Raw genomic sequence first — 21,962 nt, forward strand, 5'->3', positions numbered from 1 at the left:
AGGGGTTTGGATTTGCAGGGGGAGAGGGGAATCAGCCCTTTGAAATGCGAAAGCTGATGCGTGGCTGCAGTTGGAACAGCTCTGGTGTTAAAAAAAAGAAGAGGGATGGTTTTAATTGACACATCTGCTCTGTGTAGTCAGCTTGTCTTAATGTAACCACACAAAAAAGAAGCTTTTACTACTTTTAGCACTTCATAGCCAATCGTTATGAGCAAATGGGATAAATTTTATTTTTCAAGCAGTCATAGGAGATAAATTCCAGCTGCAGGGTCACTGCTACCAATTTTGCCTTTTACGTGAAGTGCAGTGTTGGTGTCAGAAGTGAGGGCAGGGGCGAGGATGAAAGTAGCAGTATGATTTCATAGCAATTGGTGGCAAGCAAACTGAAAGGTCAGTGCTTCCCTCTTATCCCTGGAAATTCAGACTGAACTAATAGGAAAAACAGTTTTCTAATTAAAAGCTAAAAATGGACATCTGGAGTCCTGCGAAATGCTTGGATACCATTTTTATGGATTTCATCTTTTTTTGTTAAGTGAAGCCACACTTTAATTTCCAGTTTTATTTTATGTTTATGCAGATAGTTTATGGTTCAGTTAAAAATGTGCAGTTTCTCATCTGAAACTCATAACCAGAGCTGGGATGGACTGACTTGAGAGGAAAAGCATGAACCCAGGGCCCCACCTATAAGAAAACTGTCTCTGACTTGGATGTCATTTAATATCATCTTGACCCATACTATCTGGAATTCCTTAGATCCTTTACAAAATAGAATTTGTTTTTCCCTGCCAATGTGTCTATTTTTAATTTAGTTTTTTCTCCTAATTTATATTACTAACCAATTAAGTATTACTGGTGTTAATTGCCTTTTGCTTGCTTCCTTCATGCAAAATCTTTAGGGGAGCATTCAATAGAAAACAAATGGAAATACTTCCCAGTGTTTCATTGGCCAGGATAGGAAAAAATCTCTTCCAACAAGCAGGAATTTTCTTCTGGCAAATAAATGGATTCTCATAACCAAGTTCTGTGGAATTGAACCTTTTATTTATTAGCAGCTCTTCCTGTTTCTGTTCATCTTTACTCAGTAAAGATAATGGATGCCCAATTCATCATCCTTGTCCTGATGAAGTCCATGTATTTGGAATTAGCAAGAGCCTTTGCTGTTCGTCCAGCTTTTTTTATCCGGCTATTTTTAATTAGTTCTGCAGACTCGGAGACGGTTCTGTGTAAATACCTGGCAGGCTCCTGCCATTTCTAGCATTTTACAAGTCACGTCCAGGCCTGCTTCATATGGGACAGATCAGCTACAGCTGCGTGTTCCTGTGCTCCGTCTCTTCAGGTGACGGGTGCTGTTTTCCTCTGGATAAATCCAGTGGGATTCCAATTTTTGCTGGCCCTGGCAAGCGTGACGCCTCTGCCTTGTGCACACTTGGGGATGTACTTCCCCCTTACTGCGCCTACCTCCGTTTAATTGTTGTTACCCCTTGGTGGGGTTTGAATCTTGACATTTTCCCAGTGTTTGAGAGTGAGCAGGAATCTCTCCTGAGTTCCTCTTGCCAAGGAAAAGGCAACACTTGCTTGAGTATCACTTGCAACTCAGAGTTTAGGGACCCTTTATAGGGTGAGTCTTTCCTACCAGTCAGCACTTTGTTAACCTTACCACCTGTGTCCATGCAAAATTCTGGTCTCTAACTCAATATATGTATATTTTTCCTTTTAGATTTAACTCCCTGTTTTATTTCTGAGCCCTCATCTACTGTCCAGAAGTCTGGTGAGCCCGTCCAACTCCGCTGCTCGGCCGAGCCCTCCTCAGCTCACATTTCTTGGCTGTTTAATGGGGAGCCTCTGGACAGCAGGGTGGGAGAAGTGGAAATCCAGTCAGGATCTTTGACAATCGTGTCCCTGAGCCCGGAGACGTGTGGACGCTATCAGTGCGTGGCGAGCAGCAGCGTGGGAGCTGTGCTGAGCCAGCCGGCCACGGTGTCCATGGGCAGTGAGTTCATCTGCATTTCTGTTCTTTGCTCCTTGCCAATTCTACAGAGCTTAGCTGGCTTGTATGGTTTGTTCTTCTTTGACTTTTAGAAAATGCCTAGATCAAATGTTCCCCAGCCAGTACGTATGATATGATGGATTATACACTTCTTGCCTTTTAAAAAATTACATCAGCTGAGACCTGTCAGGTGATGCAGCCCTGGAACAGATTCCCCATCTTGTGGATCCCCATCCTTGGAGGCTTTTAAAGCCTCAGCTAGACCAAACCATACCTGATGGATTTAGTGTTGGTGTCAGCCTCATTTAGAGTTGAAGGACCTCAAGGGTTTCCTTCAGCAAACACCAATGTTATTCAATGAAATAATACTAATTTCCATGGGTTGGCCTAAAAATACAAGATTCCCAAGTGCTTCCCTTCACAAAGGAAAGAGCAGCTGGGCTGCCATGCCATTGCAGAAGTGCATTTGAGAGTTGAGGAGAAATTGTTGCCTGAGAAATAAGTGGGAGCTGCAGATTTTCATTTTCATTTGATTTGATCAAACCAGAGTTGATGTTCTTCAGGTGGGGACAGTCTTTTCTCCTCTTAGGGACAGCTTCCCTTCTCTTAGTTGCACTGGTTCTTCTGATCAGTCTTTGCCTCGATGCTTGATCTGTAAATTATGTGACCTCAAGGGGTTTGGAAGAGGAAGGACAATGTCTTCCACATGGAAAGGACGATGCAGTGCTGAGAATGAGAATATTCCTGCATGAGTGTGATTTGTCTCCTTAGGATCTGTGGGCTGTCTGAATCAGGTCTTTGTCAAGCAGGGTTTGAGTGATTTCTCTGGAAGGGTACCTCATCTATGGAGCATGTCCAAAATCCCCTTGGGAGGAAAATCGCTTAGAAGTGTTTTGGTAAAGTACTGACCCATGGCCAGCCCCTCTCAAGAGAACTCCAAGGGTGGCCAACACAGGAAAACTTCACAGCCTCAAAGAAGTTTGAACATGGAGTAGAAGAGTACACTTGCCTCCTCCCTTGGAGGTTTTGGCAGCACACAGGAAGGTGCTGGGAGCTCTGTGCCCGCCTCACGGCACTGCTGTGTTCATTATCATCCCAAAAAGACAATTCCAATGTTTTTATGGACAGGCTCCCTGCTGTCAGTGTGAATTGTCTTCTGTAGTGCCTGCAGAGCCTGTCAGGAGTCCTGCAGCCTTTCCAGTGTCTCTGCTGGCTTTTCTGGGAGTAGTTGAGGGGATGTAGGAATTATTTTTTCTCCTCACCGTTCCCATGTAAAAGCTGGTGCTCTTTGTGATAAGGAAGTGGATAAGGAGGGTTTATGTTGTAATGGGATGCAGGATAGACCAGACCTGTTGTTGTGAATGTCCAAAAGCTACACCAGAGAAGGAAATCAGCATGATTTTCAGCATGACTGTATTCTGAGCACAAGGACTGAGCTTGCTGCCCTTCCCCTCTTCCAAGCCGTGGCTGCTCTAACCCTGTTCCCAACTCTCTGCAGGTTTAGCTGACTTTGATGCTTTGGGGATGGCTGCTGTTGCAGCAGAGGAAGGAGGCACAGCTCTCATCAGGTGCAAGGTACCAGAAAGTCACCCCAAAGCACAGGTTCGCTTCCAAGTGCGGGGGAAATGGCTGGAACAATCAACAGGTGAGGTGTTCTGTGCAATATAAGTATCCAACAAAAGCTTGCCTGGAGTTTTTTCTTTGAACCTAAAGGAAAAAGATTCTCTGTAACCTTCCTGTGCCAATCTCTTTATCTAAACCCACCCCTGGAAATTAGTCTCCTTTGCATGGTGATTTCTTTGTGATTGTATATATAGAATAAATAGGTATAGCTGAAAAATTAACTTTAAAAATAACAAAAATCTTTTGAAACGAAATTAAATTTAATTCTCTTTCTCCTTCCCCACTTTGTTTAGGCAACTACCTAATTCTTCCATCTGGAAACCTGCAAATTTTGAATGTATCTTTAGAAGACAAAGGTTCCTACAGGTGTGCAGTGTACAACCCAGTTACTCACGACCTCAGAGTAGAACTCACTGGACGGAAGCTCACAGTCACACGTGAGTATTCAGTTCAGCTTTCCAGAATTAATACAGCTCAAACAGAATAAATAACATCCCTGAGGTTTTTAGCAAGGGCCTATCAGTGCCTCCAATACCATGTTATGTAAGATCTGTCCTGCATTCTTTGGACATTCGGTTCTTATTTCCCCTTGCTGTGGAGGAGCAGTGTGACTGCTTTTAAATCCCAGGCAGTCACCTTTGGAAAGGGAATACTGCTGATACTTCTGTCCCCAAATCTATTTTGGAGCAGGACTTCTGGAAGACAGTGTTACAACATCATGTTCAGTCCCAGGTGTGCTGTTCAAAAGACATGAAGGAGGACAGGGAATGGGATGGGAGGGTGTGGTTTAAAAGCCTAGTTGGTTTCTGCTGCAAGGAAAGCTAAGAAAATTGGGGTGACCTAATTGTGACCTTCCAGTACCTGAAGGGAGCCTACAAAAAAAATGGGGAGAGAGGGCCTGGAGTGACAAGACAAGGGGGAATGGCACTGATAGAGAGTAGGTTTAGATTAGATATTGGGTCCCTGTGAGGGTGGTGAAGGCTGTAAGGCTCTCTGGCAAGAGAAGCTGTGGCTGTCCCATCCCTGGAAGTGTTCAAGGTGAGGCTGCAGAGGGCTTGGAACAACCCAATCTAGTGGAAGGTGACCAGAAGCCCAAACCATTGTGTGATTGTATTCCATGACTCATCTCCTTTCCTCCAGGCCCTTCTTCAGGTGGCTCCCAGATCCTTCACCCGCTGGCTCCCCAGAGCCTGGCAGTGCCCAGGCACAGCGCCCTGACCCTGGAGTGTGTGGTCAGTGGGTCAGCTCCAGCCCCCATCCGCTGGCTGAAGGATGGCCGGGATGTCCTGAGGAGAGGCAGGTGGAAGCTGCTGCACTCTCACCTGGTGACGGACCGGCTTGAGCCTTCGGATGCTGGAAATTACTCCTGCGTGGTGGGAAGTGACTCTGCAACACTGAAATATGTTAACTATTCGCTTACTGTACTTGGTAAGGAGCAAAGACATTTTCACATTCAGGCAACAAACGTACCCTTCGTGTACCTGCTAGTTTTGGCATGTGCTTCCAAACAGCCTTGCATTCTTTCTCAACCATATTAAAATAAAGAATACAGATCTGTTTATAATGACCATATTCCATCATTTCTCCCAAGTTGAAATTATTTATTTAAATAATTATTTATCTCTTCAAACTATTTGCAGTCTGAAATAATTGAAGGATAACAAACTCCAAGGGAAGAACTGATCCATTTATTTTCCTACAGAGTGCCAGTGTCACTAATGTGCCTGGGACCAGATTTGCTTCTTTTGAGGTTGTATGTGAACAAAAAGCTGGCAAGGGAAGGTGATATGTTTGGATGAGAACATAAACAAAAGCAAAAGAAACATAATCATATATTTGGCTTCTTTTGTTTAGCTGCTAGTTGTTACTCACCTCCCCTTTCCATTGTAGCAGATTTTCCTGGTATTTGAGTTTTTCTGCATTCGTGACAGATTTTGTTTGGGTTTTAAAATGCGTATGTTGGAGTTACTCAGAAAACAGGGTGTTGATGCACAACACACCTCTTTGTGGGGGATGTCACTAATTAATTGTTTTGAAAATAGAAGTGTTTTATTTACAAGATTAACACAAACATACGGCTGTTGGAATAAAAGGGAGAAACCACTCACATAAGCCCATGTGTGAGAAAACCAGCTTTGGGCTCTGCAGTTTGTGGTACTTGCTCAGCCTTTGGATGTGAGAAGCCTGTGTAATGTTTCAAAGTGGTTTTTTCAGGACTTAGTCTAAGTCATTTATGTAGAATCATTTCCCTTTTCCAGAACCTGCCTCGCTCTCCAGGGGGCTGCAGGATGAAACTGTGGCTGCTGGAGCGAGCGTCCATTTCTGGTGTGACGTTGGTGGCAGCCCTGCTCCTGCCCTCACCTGGCTCCACAACGCTGCTCCTCTCCGTCCCTCCCCACGACATTTCCCCTCAGGGAACCACCTGCGGATCTGTGGGGTCACCCTGGAGGACTCTGGCTTGTACCAGTGTGTGGCAAACAATGGAATTGGATTTGTGCAATCCACAGGGAGACTCCGTGTCCAGCCAGGTAGGAGCACTTACTCGCAGCCCTCAAGAACTCACATGAAGCATTTATACTTTAAGCTTTATTCTGTTGTGGTTTTTTTTCCCTAGATTATGTATTAATTTGTTTCTGACTGCTAATCTTACAAAGAAGGTGCTTTCAGCTGGATTTTAAGAGATGTAGGGATTTCTGGGGTAGTGTGACTACTCAGTACTTAAAACCTGGATTATCAGCTGCAATCAAATCAGCTTATGATTGGATATGATGTGATTTATTCTTAAATAGAATCAGGATCCTGTTGTGCTGGATGAGCTGGTACTCCTAGTAGTATTGGCTGCTGAGTAGTTAAGCCTGTTCCATAATCAAGTTTACACAACAATCATCAGGTTTGGGGTTAATGCACACTTCCCCTCTATCAGATTGGCAGGATCAGGTAGCAGTAGTCTTTTTGATCTCTTTTCTGTCTAAGATACCTTCTAATACCCAGAGAAGTTGATTTCTGCTGGCACAAGGATGCTGGCAAGACTGTTGCTGTCCCTGTTCTCTCCCTGTCATGCACAGCTTGAACCTTCTCTGGACCAGTTATAGTTGGTGTGAGCTGTGCAGAGCCTGGCTGAGCAGAGATTTCATGGGCTGTGTGTGTGGGGAGTGGATTAAGCCAGTCCTGCCTGCACTGTGTTCCTCACTGACAGTCAACTCTTCGTCATTTAGAGCATTTACAGTGTGGTTTGAGTGTAGGTTTTTATCAGCCTTCTCTAAGGAGGAGTCTGTGCTGATCCCTTCAGTCTGGAAGGGGAGTCTAGAAAAGCTGTGTACAGAAGAAATAATTGTTAAAACGGTCAGAAAGAACCACATGTGATTTTTTAAATCATATTGACTTCTTCTGGCATTAAGTGTCATATCCCTTAGCTGAATTAAGTCTTTGATTGTATTTCCCCCCAGGCAAAGACTCTGTCCCCATCATCATCTCTTCCCCAGCCAACACCACTGTGGTGACTGGTGGGGACGTGACCCTGTCCTGCAATGCCACCGGCCTGCCCGCTCCTCTGATCCGCTGGTACGACAGCAGAGGCCTCGTGATCGGCCAACAGGGGCTTCACCCCAAAGCACAGAGCCCCCCCCGGGCAGGGCCAGAGCCCTCCTGCCCCTCGGTGCCCCGGGTGGGCTGGGGCTCCCTGCGCCTGCGGGCCGTCACCCCTGAGCGCGCCGGCGAGTTCCGCTGCGAGGCCAGCAACGAGCACGGCTCTGCCCTGTCCACAGCCTTCCTCACAGTCCGTAAGTTGAAGCCTCAAACTTCCCTCTTGAATCCCTGATTTAGGAGAGAAATGCCTCAAAATAAGAAATGCGTGGCAGGTGGGTGGGGCGGAGTCTCAGGGAGAGGAAGCAGAGGAGTCTCAGTTGTCTTCATGGACCAGTTCCTCCCTCCCACCTTAGACAAAGGAGGAATGCTGTGTGCATTGCATGGACTTAGCATCTTATATGTGATAAAAACTATCTGAGGGTGGTGGGTTTTTATTTCTTTCTTGAAATTTCTCCTAGGAAAAGACAGTACTTACACTAAAGCAAGACGGGAAAGAGCCTTTCCTCACATTGGAATATTAAGTGACATTAATATCAGGTTTGAGCTCCCTCAAGAACTGAGATACAGATTTGTACTTACATGAAGTTACTTAAGTTTCTCAGCTCTTTCAGCACCTTGCCTTAGTTAATTTAGGTGAATGCCAGGGAGATTTCAGGTCAGTGGGATTTTATATGTGGCCCCATATTTAAAGTTCTTTGGTTAGATTTTAAAACTCCTGTAAATAACATGAAAAGATGCTTAAAGGTTCACTTAGGGGGAAAAAAGAAAGAAGAAACCTCAAGAAAGTGATCCCATCATGTAGTTTTATAAATCAGTTATTTTTGGACCTTGCTGAGTGGAAACACGAAACCAAATATCATCCCAGAATTCAGCCTGTGTTAAAGAGAAAAATCCCACTGCTTTGCCTCAGAATTTTATGGCAGTGAGTTCAATTTTAATGCTTTGTTTATTAACTTTTATCGGTTTCTAATACGTTGTACTGGCTGCTGATTATGGTGCAGAGGGTGGTTAAGGCATTTGGTTTTGATATAAAAGTCCCTGAGGACTTTCTGGGAGCTGTTAGGGGTTTAGAACAGCTCCCAGCCATGCCAAAGACATGCTCAGACACTCAGCTGTTTAATGAAGAATTTCTGCCAGGTAACACTTCTGAGGCACCTGAATGACTTCAGCTGGGATTCCAGTGCATTTCTTTGGGAGAAGGATCAGCTTAAGCACCTCTCAGTACCCAGTCCTGTAGTTTGCCTTGTCCCAGTACACAGTAAGAGAGCCCATTTGGCTGAAAAATGGGTTTGTTTTTTTTTTTCCTTTTGTTGGATCTATTCCAGGCTGCGATTCATTGCATGGTCTTACAGCAGGCAGGACAACTTCAGTTGCCATCACAGTGAGAAACCACCAAAATGTAAAATGATGCCTCAGGATCCTGTACCCATGGCCCTCCCTTTTTTAAGTCTGTTTTAGACAGTTGTGGGGTTGGCTTGCATGGCAGGAGCTTCCCAGAGCTGCTGAACACAAGGTTAAATCTCCAAAATAACTTCATCTAATGGAAAGGAAGGAGAAAAATACACTGCAGGCAGAGTGAGTATCAGGAGTGGGAGTGAAAAACACAAGGAGCATTTAGTCGACACAGGTGGGTGTTTCAGGGGCAAATGGGCTGAAGTTGCTCCCACAGAAACTTTAGAGGAGCTCTGAGAAGCCTAATGTGATTTGAAACACGTGCCAGGTGTGGGTGAGCTTGCTGATGCGCTGTGTTCAGGTTTTCAGAGGGCTTTTCCAGCCTGTGCTGAGGTATTTGGAGAGCTTGCAAAGCAGGGAAGATCCTCTGGCTGTTAAAGGAGCAGGGAAGAGGTGCCTGGGAATGTGAGCTGTTTGCACAGCAGAGATCAAACCTGGAGCTCCTGGCTCTGCCCGTGGCTGTACCCTGGTCAGGAGGGGAGCAGGAGAACAAGCAAAGGGGCTGTGAAGCACAGCAGGTGGGGAAAGGTTTCTGCAGGAGGAGAGGCTGAAGAAGTGAGGGCTCTTCCCCTTCAAAATGAGATAGCTGAAGGGGAGAAACGACAGCAGAGAGTAGAGTACTGGGTATTACGGGATGTGTGAGTTGGAGCCAGGCTGGGAGAGTTGGGATGGTTCATCCTGGAGAAGGATCTGGGGAGATCTTAGATGCCCTTCCCATGCCTGAGAGAGCTGGAGAGGGCTTTTGTACAAAGGCCTTGAGTGACAGGACAAGGGGGAATGGCTTCCCACTGCCAGAGGGCCAGGTTAGATGGGATACTGGGGAGAAATTCTTCCTCAATAGAAAGGGGTGAGGGTGGAGAGGCCCTGGCACAGGGTGCCCAGAGGAGCTGTGGATGCCCCATCCCTGGGAGTGTCCAAGGCCAGGTTGGACAGGGCTCAGAGCACCCTGGGATAGTGGAAGGTCAGTGGGGCATGGAACTGGATGGCCTTTAAGGTCCCTTCCAACCCAAATCGTTCTAAGATTCTATGAATACATTCTTTTAATGCCCAAATTCGGGATATTCAATCCTTCTCCAGTTGCTGGTGGGATCAGGACTTTGGATGCATGCAGCCTTCAGCCTGACTCAGCTCAGTGCTGCTGGTATTCCTGCTGGGATTGGGAAACTGGGGAAGAAAAATCCCCATGGCTAAGAGAAAAGATATGGCACTGAGAGCAACAGCCAAAAAAAGTTGCATAATGACACAGCAGCAGAGAGAAGGCTGATGCTGGGTTATATGGGTAGTAATTATACCAGAAACTTCTCCAAAAGAACTTAGAACTGAATTATTTAATGGGAATTGTTACCCGGGGGTTGTTTTCCAAAGCAAAAATACAACCCAGCAGTTGTTGACGACTCCCCTCCTGCAGCAGTGAACACAGCACTGGGTCTGCTGTCACCAGCTGAAACCACAACTCATTCTCCACTCCAAGAGTCCGTGTCCCCAGTGCCAGCAGGCGTCAAACCAAACCATGCCCACCCACATCCTCGGGGTCCACCACGCTGCTGAGGGCCTTCCACCTCCTCCCATTTGTTTTCAATATCACACCCTTCCCGCTGCTCCACTGACAGCAGAGATACCCTTTCGCTCGGGGATTGTTCTGGGAGTGCCTGGCATTTTAAGACCATCTGGGCTTTGGGGACATCCTCCCCACGTTGTTGACTTCTTCCTGTCTCTGAATTTTGTGGCATTGCTAAATAGATGAGAAGAAACAAACAAGGAATGCTTGCCGAGAGCGTGTCTTCAATTTGAAAAGAGAACTTTCCTTCCCAGCTTTTTTAAAAGTGGCCAAAAATAGCAGCCACACTTGCTGCTGGTATTTTAATGGAGGTTTGAAGGAATCTGAGTCAGCCAGGCTAACACTGCCTAGGCTTTACATTACCAAGGAATTTGTTTGTTTTGTAAACCAAGTTCCCTTCATTCCCTTCCCCTTCCAGACCCCGGCACGTAACATAAACCTACACAAATCTGAAGGGACGGACAGGGCTCCGAACATCTGGCTGTCCTGCAGCTGCCGTGTGCAGCCTTGAGGAGCTGCACTGCTTCCCAAACCTTCTTGCTTTAAGTACTGATGTTTTCTTGTCCTGGATAATCTCAGATGTCCAACCTGCCATCCTTTCCCTGCCTGGAATTCTGATGAGCCCTGCATCAGCTGAACAGGGCCTTTTTTTTGTCTTGTGGCCTCTTTTAGACTTCTGGTACTATATAGATTTCTTTTTCATACCAGCAAAAGTAAATAGAATGGAGGAGGCTGGAGAAGGATTTCTAGAAATGTGTTGGTATTAAATTGCATGTAGATCTTCCTGTAAACTGAGTTTATTCTCAGCATAAATTTTCAAATGAGGTAGTTGAGTTGTGCAGCTTTCAAAGCTTCTCTAAATTTCAGCTAAAACCTCAGAAACCGGGGTAGGAGAATGTCCTCTTGTGTGCATGCCAGTGCAGGCCATGAAAAGTTCCTTTTACAACAGCGTACAAATTACTCTGTTTGTCTCACAAATTTAGCTGTACACTTATTTATTTCTTTTAACATGCATTGCCATGACTTAATTTAGTGGAGATACTCAAACTGTGCCTGTAGACCTTGAGTTTCAGATTTTCTCTCTTTGCAACTGCGGAAAAAAACACCAAACCAAATAAAACAAACCGAACCCCACTGCTGTGCCCTGAGAAAACACCCAGGCCGCAGCTTAGCACAGGGCTCAGATCTGTGTGGGCACCTCTGGCCCTGGTGTTTTGCAGCAGGGCTTGTTTGGAAATGTCACTCTGAAATGATTTAGCGTCCCCTCGGCACGGGGCGAACGTACGTCATCGTGGGGATGTAACCAGACCCTCCCTTTGCAGTTCCTTCAGCAACTGGCACGAGAGCAGGAGAAACAGCTCCTCTGGAGCTTGCCCAGAGCAACGAGAGCGGCGGTGATTTTGGTGCAGAAATGGCATTTTCAAGCTCGCCTCCGACAAAATCTCCTCTGGACGCGGCCGCGATGGAAAAGGCGTCGAGCGCAGCGGCCCCGCCCGAGGCCCCCATCATCCTGAGCCCCCCGCAGACGCCGAAGCCGGACACGTACAGCCTGGTGTGGCGGCCGGGCCGCGCCGGGGGCCTGCCCATCAACGCCTACTTTGTCAAATACCGCAAGGTACCGTCCCCAGCCATCCCCAGCCCGCGGACGCGTCGCGGCCCCGTGGGTTTCCCGAGGAACCTGCGGTGCTGGTGTTGGCCAGGACATGGGCAGAGGTAGTCGAAGCACGACGTTCCTGTGCCCACACAGCTTGTTTGAGGGGTGGATGACATTGTCACCAACACGCTGCTCTGTCTAGTTTTAAGTGAGATTTATCCAGGCTTTTCTGTCCTCTATGGTGTCATTATGGAGAATGGGGCTCCAGGGTTGTGTGCAGTCAGTGGGGTTAAAAATGCATCTAAGTGTGATGCTCTCACACACAGCTTGAATCTGTGTGTGAGAGCAGAAGGGAAGCTGAGTTTTACCTTAGTACATCACCGAGTTTGCTGCTCTGGGTCCCAAAGGGACTCAATTAAACTGAAGTTATCAAATTTGAAAGTGAACTTGCAGGGCACTACCCACTATGGCATTAAAAGTAGTGTGTCAACACCGAACTCTTTTGCTTAACATCACGTGGTGGGATTCTTGTGCAGAGCCAACAGCTGGACTTTGTGATCCTTGTGGGCCACTTTCAGCTCAGGAGGTTCTGTTATTCTAAAATCAGAACCAAGCAATGCCTGCGTCTGTTCTTCCAAGCAAACCAGTTTTCTGCATGGCAAAGCTGTTTGATTTATTTTTCATAAGCTTTTTAATCCTTTACATCCTGATCTTGTCTTAGCCTGGAGGGAATGCTTAGATTTTTGACCTGTTGGTTCCTGAAAACCAAGTGCCAGAGTTTGTTGGTGATAATTTCTCATCCAAAGGCAGTTGGTTCACATAAGCCCCGGAAGCTCTGAATGCTTTTTTGACTTTTTTGATGCTCTCCCTTCTCTCACACCAATCCTTTCCACATTGAATGTGCTCACGCATGCATTTCTCAGCAGTGAATTTATCCTCATTTTTAGGGTGGTGCTCTCTTTGTGTAATTAAATTATTTTATTGATTTCCCTCTTTTAATAGAGGGGAAAAAAAAAAAAAGTTGGGGGAAAAAAAGCCTTGGAGTGGCTGCTGTAGAAGAAAATAGTTGAACAAAAACCTCTGGCATAACCTTTGATAATCCACAGCGTTTAGATCTGCCTCCAAAGTTTTATTAAAGTCTTATATTGTTTAGTAGTTTATTTTTGATGGAATCTTTGTCTTTTCCTTTGGGATTTGGGGTAATGTTTTCCTGCAAAGGTCAAGCATTAAGAGACTACCCAGAATGTCTTTCTTTTAACAGAGCTGGTGGTTTCACTGCTAAGTTAAAGACTGGTTTTGTTTTAAAAGAAAGGAAACATGCATTGATAAACCCAAATCTTTGGTCTCCCTGCTGACTTTTTCTTTAAGGAGTAACTAAGACATACTTTTTGTTGTCCATTTTAGCCAATAAATATTTTTAAATACTGAAGTACAGAGAAAGCTGGGCTAGTACAGGGAAAATCTTCTCATTAGGGTATTGGGTCCAGCCCTTTAGTAGTAAGCAGCTGAAGGCTGACTGAAGGCTTGAAAATCATTTGAGCTCTTGTAGTTTTAGCCACATTTTCATTTTGAAAATGAAAAAAAAACAAACAGTCACAACCAGCTCTGTGTGTGTTTATGGACAGGGAAAATAAGTTTATCCAAGGAGTGCTGTGAAAGTGGGTGCAAAGCTGCTGATTTGTAGCAGAAGCACTTGGAGACAAATCGTAGGTAGATGTAGGAGAGCAGTTTTGGGGATGGGCAGAGGTGCTCTGTGTGCTGATGGTGCTCCCTGATGCAGCTGGAGACAAACTGTGGGTGAAATCAGTTTTGGGGATGGGCAGAGGTGCTCTGTGTGCTGATGGTTTCTCCCCATGCAGCTGGAGGACGGCGTGAGCGCGGCGGGCGGCTGGCACACGGTGCGAGTGCCCGGCAGTGAGAACGAGCTGCGCCTCACCGAGCTGGAGCCCTCCAGCCTCTATGAAGTGCTGATGGTGGCCAGGAGCGCCGCCGGCGAGGGCCAGCCGGCCATGCTGACGTTCCGCACCAGCAAGGGTAGGTGCAGCACAATGTGCCCTGTGTCCTGGCCTTCCAGAGACATTTATTTAATGACATCAGTTATTTAATGGCATCTGCTAAGCCATATGTGAAATATTCTGCAATTTATTTGCTAAAGAACAGCCTCGAATAGCTGAAATTGCTGTAGGGCAAACTTGCCTGAGTGTGAGGCTGTTGGTAAGCAGAAGCTATTAAAAGCTTGATATTACTTTTGGGGTGATGGTAGGATTTGTACTGTGAGGTTTCTCTTGCTTTAAGGAGCGAAGTCAGGAGCAGCCTGTCCTTGTTGAGGTTTCTAATCACAGAAGAAACTCTGCACCATTGAGTTTCTATGTATCAACAAAGCTGTTCCTGGTTTGCTTTGCAGACACCTCAGTGACAATCTCTGCTGACCACGAGCCAGCTGTTCTGATTGTTGTGTGCAGACAGCAACAAGCACAACATTCTTAATCAGAGCATTTCTTCTTTCAGTCTTGGACACTGGTGCCTGTGCTCTTTAGCACACAAACAAGTAGATATTTTTTGTGCTACTGTCTAAGAATGGCTTTTAAGTGACAGAGGGCAGGGTTAGCTGGGATATTTAGGACAAATTCTTCCCTGTGAGAGTGGTGAGGCCCTGGCACAGGGTGCCCAGAGAAGCTGTGGCTGCCCCATCCCTGGAAGTGCCCAAGACCAGGTTGCATGGGCCTTGGAGCAACCTGGGATAGTGGAAGGTGTCCCTGCCCAGGGGAGGGGGTGGACCAAGATGAGCTTAAAGGTTCCTTCTGACTCAAACCCTTCTGGAATTCTATGAAGGAGAATTAAGGATAGCTTAAAATTTTCTTAAGAATTTAATGTCTTCATGAAATTTGTGAAACATACTCAGATTCATTGTTCCATCCATCCTTATCATCATTCTATCAATAAACAAATACAAAACTGATGGCCCCCAACCTCTGAAAATCTCCCCCCCTGCTAAAAATGTCAACAATTCCCTAATTGTGACCTACCCACCCCACAGAACACCTCTGCCTGAGGAAGCTTTGGGTCCCTCCCAGGTATCTGCCTAACAACTCAAATCCAGACTGACCTACTACTTGCCCTACACAGCCCCAGCCTGCACCAGCCTCACCCAGACACCCAGAAATGTTCCCTACAGCTGACTGGTCCCTCACCTGCTCAAAGGGAGCCTCATTCTTCATCTGCATCTGTCAGCACGCTGGATGAGAATTCTTCTATGGCTCCTACCTACACAGGAGTCCTTCTCCTGCTTCCCCTTCATAGGCTGGGTTCCTACCATGAGGCCAAACACCATTTTGAGAGGCCACAGCCATCCATCCCCAGCCTGTTCTCAGCCATCCCCTTCCTTGCACAGACCCTCAGAGGATGAGTGTGAGGATTCTCTGTAGAAAACCCCACACCTACCTGATTTTTTTCCCTACACCTCCTCCCTTTATCATCACAGGTGCACATTCCTCCACCCCACCTTCCTCCATGAGTCAGGTTCAAACAACCCCTAGGGTATTGTATCAAACTGTGGCAAAATCCCATTCCACCCATACTTTTCCATAAAAGACATCCTAGTGTTCATACTCATGTTCCTCCTCCTCCTAACCCTCCCAGCTTACTGGGGGACCAAGAAAACTTCACACCAGCAAAGCCACTTATCACAGCTCATCATTTGAAATCCAGATGATGCTTCCTCTTTGCTGTCCTGTGATCAGTCCCTGGCAAACTCAGAGGAGTCAGTACTGCCACCCCTACCCTGCTCCACTATACTCTCCTGCCACCCCTACATGTCAAAAGCCCTCTCAGCCTGGTGTGCTGACTCCAGCTGCTTCCACAGCATTTTCAGTCCTTCTCTAGACTGAATTTCAGTGTGTAGCTTTCCCCACCTGGTGATGATGTGATGAGCAGGCTGGGCAGCACAGGCAGCATCACCACTAAGCACTGTGGGTGTCATTACTGCAGATGGACAGTCGCTCACCCACTGCCTGGGTAGGAAATCTCTCTTTCTCTCCCAGAGAAACTCCCTGATTGCTCTCCTGACTGTTCAGCTTGGGATTTGGAGCTGGGGCAGCACTGTAGCAAGTGACCTTGTTGACAAACAGCATTTCCTTATGCAGGCCCTACACTGATGTACTGTCTGTCAATTCTTCTTAGAAAGAACATCACCCTCGAAAAACACACAGGCTCCATCTCCACCTGTAGGAATCCCCAAACATCCCATTGTTCATGAAGGCACAAATAATTTTGGTGTCATCCTTCCGGACCTGTCTCGCCACAGTGGAGGTAGGAGTGTGGATGGTTTGTGATTCGGGCACTAAAAGCTGTGTTGCAAAGAGCTGCATCTGAGTTAACCTGTGTTTATTTCTGCTCCAGGTGCTTGTATTACCTCCTCTATTTCCTGTTGATTTTGAGATTACTCTGTTTCATAGGATATTTCCAAGGATGCTGCTGCCTCCATGTGTGGCTCTCAAAAAATCAAGAGAATTTTCGCTTACAACTCATGTTCTTACTGCTCATTTTTAAACCTATGGTTTCTTTTTGCTAAATACACTGGTATTCTCTTTCCTTCCACTGAGGAAGAGCCAGAGGAAGAGGAAATGGGAAATGGCTGTGTCAGAGCTTTAAGTTCTCCAAGTGTGTGATATCTGTTCTGAATGTTTTCCTGTGGCTTCCCAGGGACAGGCTGATTTCTGATGGTGAGGAGCTATAAGCACTTCCCAGTAGATGTGACGTTTGGCCTGGTTTCCAGTGGAAAGAGCATATTTATAGTCCTTTTTCTCACCCACCCTTCCCCCCAGCCTTTGAACTCATTGGCCTGGTTGAGGCAGATTTAGTCAGGGGCTGAGATCTCAAAGGTATCTAAAATTTGGGGTAAAGCCAAAGGTGAGTGATGAGGTTTAAGGCGAGGAGTTGAGCTTGTGGCAGCACTGAATGTCAGAGGAGCCACACAAGGGCCTTACTTGTGCCTGGCTGCAAATGCTCAGCTGCTTCATGCCCCAGAGCTGCCAGCCTGCTGCTCCTTGCTCCACTCCTCAGCACCAGCTCCACGTTTACGAATCCAGACTGGTTTAGTAAAGCCTCACAGCTCTTAAAACCACATTTACTAACACCCCTCTTTCCCTTCTCTCTGTGCCACTGCTGCCTGTAACTTCAGTGAGTTCCGTAAGTACATCCTGCTGCATGCTTTGTTCTCTTTTCCTTCTCATTTCTCCAGCACTCGTTAATGCAGATGGGTTGAAGTTTCATTGGGTCTGGGGGGATTTTGGGGGCTATAAAAATAACCATGTTTTTCCTGTTCACTTAGTGTATGTGTCTGTTTTCATGTAGAAATGGTTGTAGTGCAATACCATATAATTTTTTAATATTATATTGATAAGATAATCAATTCTTCTGTTGTCTGCTCATCATCCATCCCTTTCAGCAGAATAAGGGCAGTGGTGATTTCAGGAGGATTTAAGATTCTCCTCGTTAATATGTGAAATCCAACATAATTATCAGCAACAACTCTAATCTGCCGTTAGTGAAAATTAAGTTTCAGCTGACTCTAATCCTCTTGTAACCAAATTTCTCCTTTCAGTTCCAGAAGCTCCTGACCGACCCACGATATCCACGGCATCGGAATCATCCGTCTACGTCACGTGGATCCCCCGTGCCAACGGGGGCTCCCCCATCACTGCCTTCAAAGTGGAGTACAAACGTCTGGGTCGCAACAGCGACTGGCTCGTGGCAGCTGGCAACATCTCTCCCTCCAAGCTGTCTGTGGAAGTTCGGAACTTGGAGCCAGGTATTAGAAATGTTCTTTCATTACTGCAGCTCTTCGCTTCTTTTCAACTTCTGCTTGGATTACCCCGTTTCTGCTGCATTAGGTTTGTGTCTTGTGCATGGCCTAGGAGCTCGTTACATGAATTCAAGTTGATTTCTGGCTTTCCAAGTGGAAAAAAACCCCACCATAATTTAATGCTTGTTCATGTGGAGAGGAGGGTTGTGTATCACTGCTATTTTTAACTTAATTGTCCTAGTGAACACTCAGAATGTAGAGAAAAATGTCTGCCCTGACTTCTTCCAGTGTCCAGCCCTAAAAACTCAGGCAAAAAGCACAAGAGAAGATGGAGTGGATGGTGATAGGGATCCTTTGAAGCATCTTCTCAGTGCCCACCAGTTTAGGGACTTCCTGAGCTGATGGAGGTATCTCCATCCATAGCCTTTGGATTTGCCTTGAGTGAGTTTTAGGAGCTGTTTATATCTCCACATCAGTCCGTGGCAAGGACTCCTGTCCTTTTCTAACTGGACGTTGTGCAAAAAGTACTTCCTAATCTGTTTAGTCACTCCTTGAATTCTCTTTCCACCACTTGTTTTGCCACAAGGGCTTCTTTCTTTCCCTCTTTCCCTTAAAAGGAGAAATGTATAGGTTCCGAGTGATCGCAGTGAACAACTACGGGGAGAGCCCGCGGAGCGCGGCGTCGCGCCCGTACCAGGTGGCCGGGTTCAGCGGCCGCTTCTCCAGCCGGCCCATCGCCGGCCCGCACATCGCCTACACCGAGGCCATCAGCGACACCCAGATCATGCTGAAATGGACGGTGGGTATGGCACTGTTCTTCCCACAGTTTGGACTGCAAAGTTGAGGGTTAGGAGCTGTTTGCTTCCTCCCGAGAGCTGGAGATAATCGTGTTCCTAGGATGGGGCTGAGCACTTCTGTATGGTAGAACTGGGGGAATTAATGGGACTGGTGCCTCTCAAGCCCTTTGCCCCCATTTCCAGGCCCTTTTTCCCGCTCAGAGGCAGCCCTGTCAGTTGTCTGCTGCCTTTTGCACCGTCTCCCAGCTTCCCTCCTCCCCACTCCCCTTCCAGCTCCGTGGGGACCCCACACACCCCTCCTTGGGTTACGCCAGATGTGCCCAACTGGCAGCTCCAGTGAGAGGCCACAGCCGGACCAGTCCACCTGCTCTGGCACAGACATAGCAGAGGCACCAGTGGGCTTAACTCTGTCCCAAGCCCTGCTCATGCCATGAGTTGTGAGCGAGTTGGCTCCGTTTCCTGCAAGTCCTGCTGCTTTTGTCAATCCAGGCTGGGGTGGCTGGGAGCGGGTTTCAAACCCACCGTCTTCCCTCACATCCAGTGGAGGTTTCATGTTAGAGAAACATTTTCCTTTCCCCTGTTACCTCGTCTATTGTAAACAAGTACTTTAAAGTCCTTATTGAAACCCACAGAAATTCTTTGCTCTTGTTTTGAAATCTAACCCCCTGGTATACTTTGGAGGATTTAATGTGTAGAGTTCCCAGTGTTAGTTTGCTCTGCTAGCTCAGCCTTAAGAGATGTTAAGGATAATAAACTTAAAATAACCTCTGGTTCCTCAGGAGGCTGCATAACTTAAAGATTCTTGAACTGATTTTTAGAGTGACCTTAACTCTTTCTGAAGAGTTTTATGGTTCTAACTTTTCCATTTCCATTAATCATGCAGATTTTCAGGCTGTGCATGGTCAAACCCTAACTGAGGGTTTGGGAAGTGATGCCTAAGCTCAGTCTCTTGTCCCCATCCTTCTCTGGCTACTCCAGGGAGCTCAGTCACCTTTACTTACACAACCTCATGACAAATACTCATCGTTACAGAGGATGAGATGCTCAGTGATGACAGCTCAGCAGGACTCAGTTAAAACTCTTCCCTCACGCAGTCTCTTAAAATTCCTTTGTAGTACATCACATCGAGCAACAACAACACGCCCATCCAAGGATTTTATATCTATTACCGGCCCACGGACAGCGACAACGACAGCGACTACAAGCGGGATATCGTGGACGGTACGGTGCCAGGCACGTGTGCTTGGAGAAGGGAAAGGACACCCTGTAGCCACGTTGGCTGTGTTTATATGAAATCTAAACTGCTTTTCCCAAGCAGTCTTTATAATCTGTCTCACAAAAGGAGCTATCTCAATTCCCTAGCGCTGGGTTTTGCCCACACGTGAGCTGTTTTTTTCCTTCTGAAGCCTCTTTGACGTGGAAGCTTGAGACCTAAATACTGGGTTTAAGTTTGGCTTGTTATACAGCTGCAAATCCTTAATGAAGGTCTCTTTAAACTGGTGTAGCTTCAATTTGTTTAAAGAGAAAGCAGTGTAAATGAGGTTTAACCCAGGATAAAAACATCTGGGTTACAGACTGTACTAACAACTAGCTGGCTTTTCAAATTATTTACCCCAGCATGGATTTTCTAATCTGGTTGTACCTTGAGTGTAACTGCCCTTCTCTCCTCTTACCTCGCCTAATCACTTCTCCTGCTATAAGGAAGTTGCTTTTAGCCTCAAGTGCTGTAGCACTCTGCAAATACAAGTATGTTTGTGCTTCATTTTGCCTTTTAATCAAGTTATTTTTTTCCCCTGTGCATATTAGATCATCATTTTCCTGGAAGAAGTTATTAGATAATGTCTATATTAGTCCAGAAGTGGAAAACCCTTTTAAAAATATTTTATTTAATGTCCTTATTGCTTGGGCTGAGCAAACGCAGTGATCTCATTCTGGCCCGATGACGTTAATTATTTTTTTCCCCCTCATTTATTCAGTTACAAGAGGAATGGACCTTTATTTTGAAAAATTTCCCCTGCCAGACAATACTGCACATAGTACTTTGATGCATGACATAAGCTTTTGCACACTATAAAGCTATTAAAGATCCAGAGTTTGAGCTCAGAGGCTTTATAGAACCTCATGCAGGCTGCACCTTCATCTGCAAATGTATTTTAGCCTTTTCTAGACAGAACTTGTGTGTTTATAAATCTTATACACTGTGCAGTTAGTTGTTTAAGTGGGCTCCACTGTGCTGTGAAATTAGCTTGTTTCGGGTTTTTTTCCGAGCGTGTGTGTATTGAACTCTTTGTGGCAGTCTGAAACCATTAGCAGCTGCTCTGCTCTGCCAGAGCCTGCAACAGAAATCACTTGGTGGAAAGATTTAAACTTCAACTTTTCTTTACTGTGCTCCCCTAAATTAACTTTTCAGGAGGGAAAAAAAAAAAAATGAGAGAGAACTATTTTCAATTAAGTTGTGATTGGAAGCACTTGATGTGAAATATGTAGAGGAACATGTGACTTAAGGTATTTTTGCCATAAATCACTTTTTTTCCCCTTGTGTTACCTTTGAATTAATCTGTTTTTTGACAGGGAATTTTATCTTGAAATGACTGTATGAGTTGTGGAAAAAGTGTTGTGATGCCTGTGCTATAAGTGCTTGCCGCAGGCTTTCCTCACCGCTTCCTGTTAAGTCTTGTCTTTCGAGACATTCAAAACTCTGCAGAAACATTTTTTTCCTTATAAATGCCGCTACAGGCAAAATCAGATTTTATTTGAAGGAAAAAACAAGCAAAAAGCTTGACTCTGATGGCTCCTCGGTATCTCTCAGCTGCTTTAAGCAAAAGCAAAAAAAAAATCACCCCAGTCCTGCAACGATGCATTTCTCTGTTTCTGGTCTGAATTTCTCTGTTTCTGGTCTGAATTTCTCTGTTTCCATGATCCTGGAGATTGAATTTTAAATGTAAATGCAGTCTGATGTCAGTTGTTTAAATGTTTTCCCTTGCTAATGGTGCACGAAGAGGACAGTTAAAGTGCCTGTACTGATTCCAGTCCCACTAATGGTTTGAAGCGGAAACCTAAAACCTGGTGTAGTAATTACCAAAAGGAATGCTTGGGGGTGGGGGCGCCGGGAAAACCGAGTCGGAATCTTGGGAAAACGTGCGATTTAGGGAAAGGCGGTTCCAGCTTCAGCCAGGACTTGTCCACCCTCACTAGGATGTGCAGCAGGTGAGGGCTGGACCAGCCCCCGGTGCAGGGGGGCTCTCCTGGGTACCCCCACCCTGCTGGGGCTGGGCAGAGGGTCTGGACTCTCAGAGGAGTCACAGTGACAGCCCCAGCACGCCTGAGCCTTTTTATTAATGTTTAAATCAGTAGGTGGTAGACAGTTCCTTAGAAACAGTGGAAACAGTTCAAGGTGGTATTTTCCAAGAGGGATTAAGAGCACTCAAACAGTTAATTAAACTACCAAAAAAAAAAAAAATAAAATAAAAAAAAATGGTCGCTGTTTAGTAAAATTTGTCACAAGCCTGTGAAAGTAAAAACTGGGAGTGATTTATCCTGAAGCGCTCAGTACTTCAGGAGGG

The 21,962-nt window shown here is 46.0% G+C and overlaps 1 protein-coding gene across 4 annotated transcripts in view; it reads left to right on the forward strand.

Annotated features, from left to right (window-relative positions):
* CDON (cell adhesion associated, oncogene regulated) overlaps nt 1-21,962 on the forward strand; it is a 54,847-nt gene that overhangs the window by 20,779 nt on the left and 12,106 nt on the right. For 3 of the 4 annotated variants that reach the window (XM_088066783.1, XM_088066782.1, XM_088066784.1), the window contains exons 3-14: nt 1,718-1,990; nt 3,486-3,632; nt 3,904-4,047; nt 4,751-5,038; nt 5,869-6,138; nt 7,057-7,389; nt 11,528-11,820; nt 13,659-13,833; nt 15,979-16,107; nt 17,402-17,608; nt 18,220-18,401; nt 19,515-19,632. In XM_088066783.1, coding sequence (XP_087922909.1) covers nt 1,718-1,990; nt 3,486-3,632; nt 3,904-4,047; nt 4,751-5,038; nt 5,869-6,138; nt 7,057-7,389; nt 11,528-11,820; nt 13,659-13,833; nt 15,979-16,107; nt 17,402-17,608; nt 18,220-18,401; nt 19,515-19,632 — 2,559 coding nt within the window. The remainder of the gene's footprint in view (nt 1-1,717; nt 1,991-3,485; nt 3,633-3,903; nt 4,048-4,750; nt 5,039-5,868; nt 6,139-7,056; nt 7,390-11,527; nt 11,821-13,658; nt 13,834-15,978; nt 16,108-17,401; nt 17,609-18,219; nt 18,402-19,514; nt 19,633-21,962) is intronic. The other variant, XM_005528444.3, reaches the window with a different exon arrangement.

This window comes from Pseudopodoces humilis, chromosome 25, assembly GCF_049639895.1.
Source record: "Pseudopodoces humilis isolate 2021_Gansu_Grassland_sample_001 chromosome 25, ASM4963989v1, whole genome shotgun sequence".
Classification (NCBI taxonomy): domain Eukaryota; kingdom Metazoa; phylum Chordata; class Aves; order Passeriformes; family Paridae; genus Pseudopodoces; species Pseudopodoces humilis.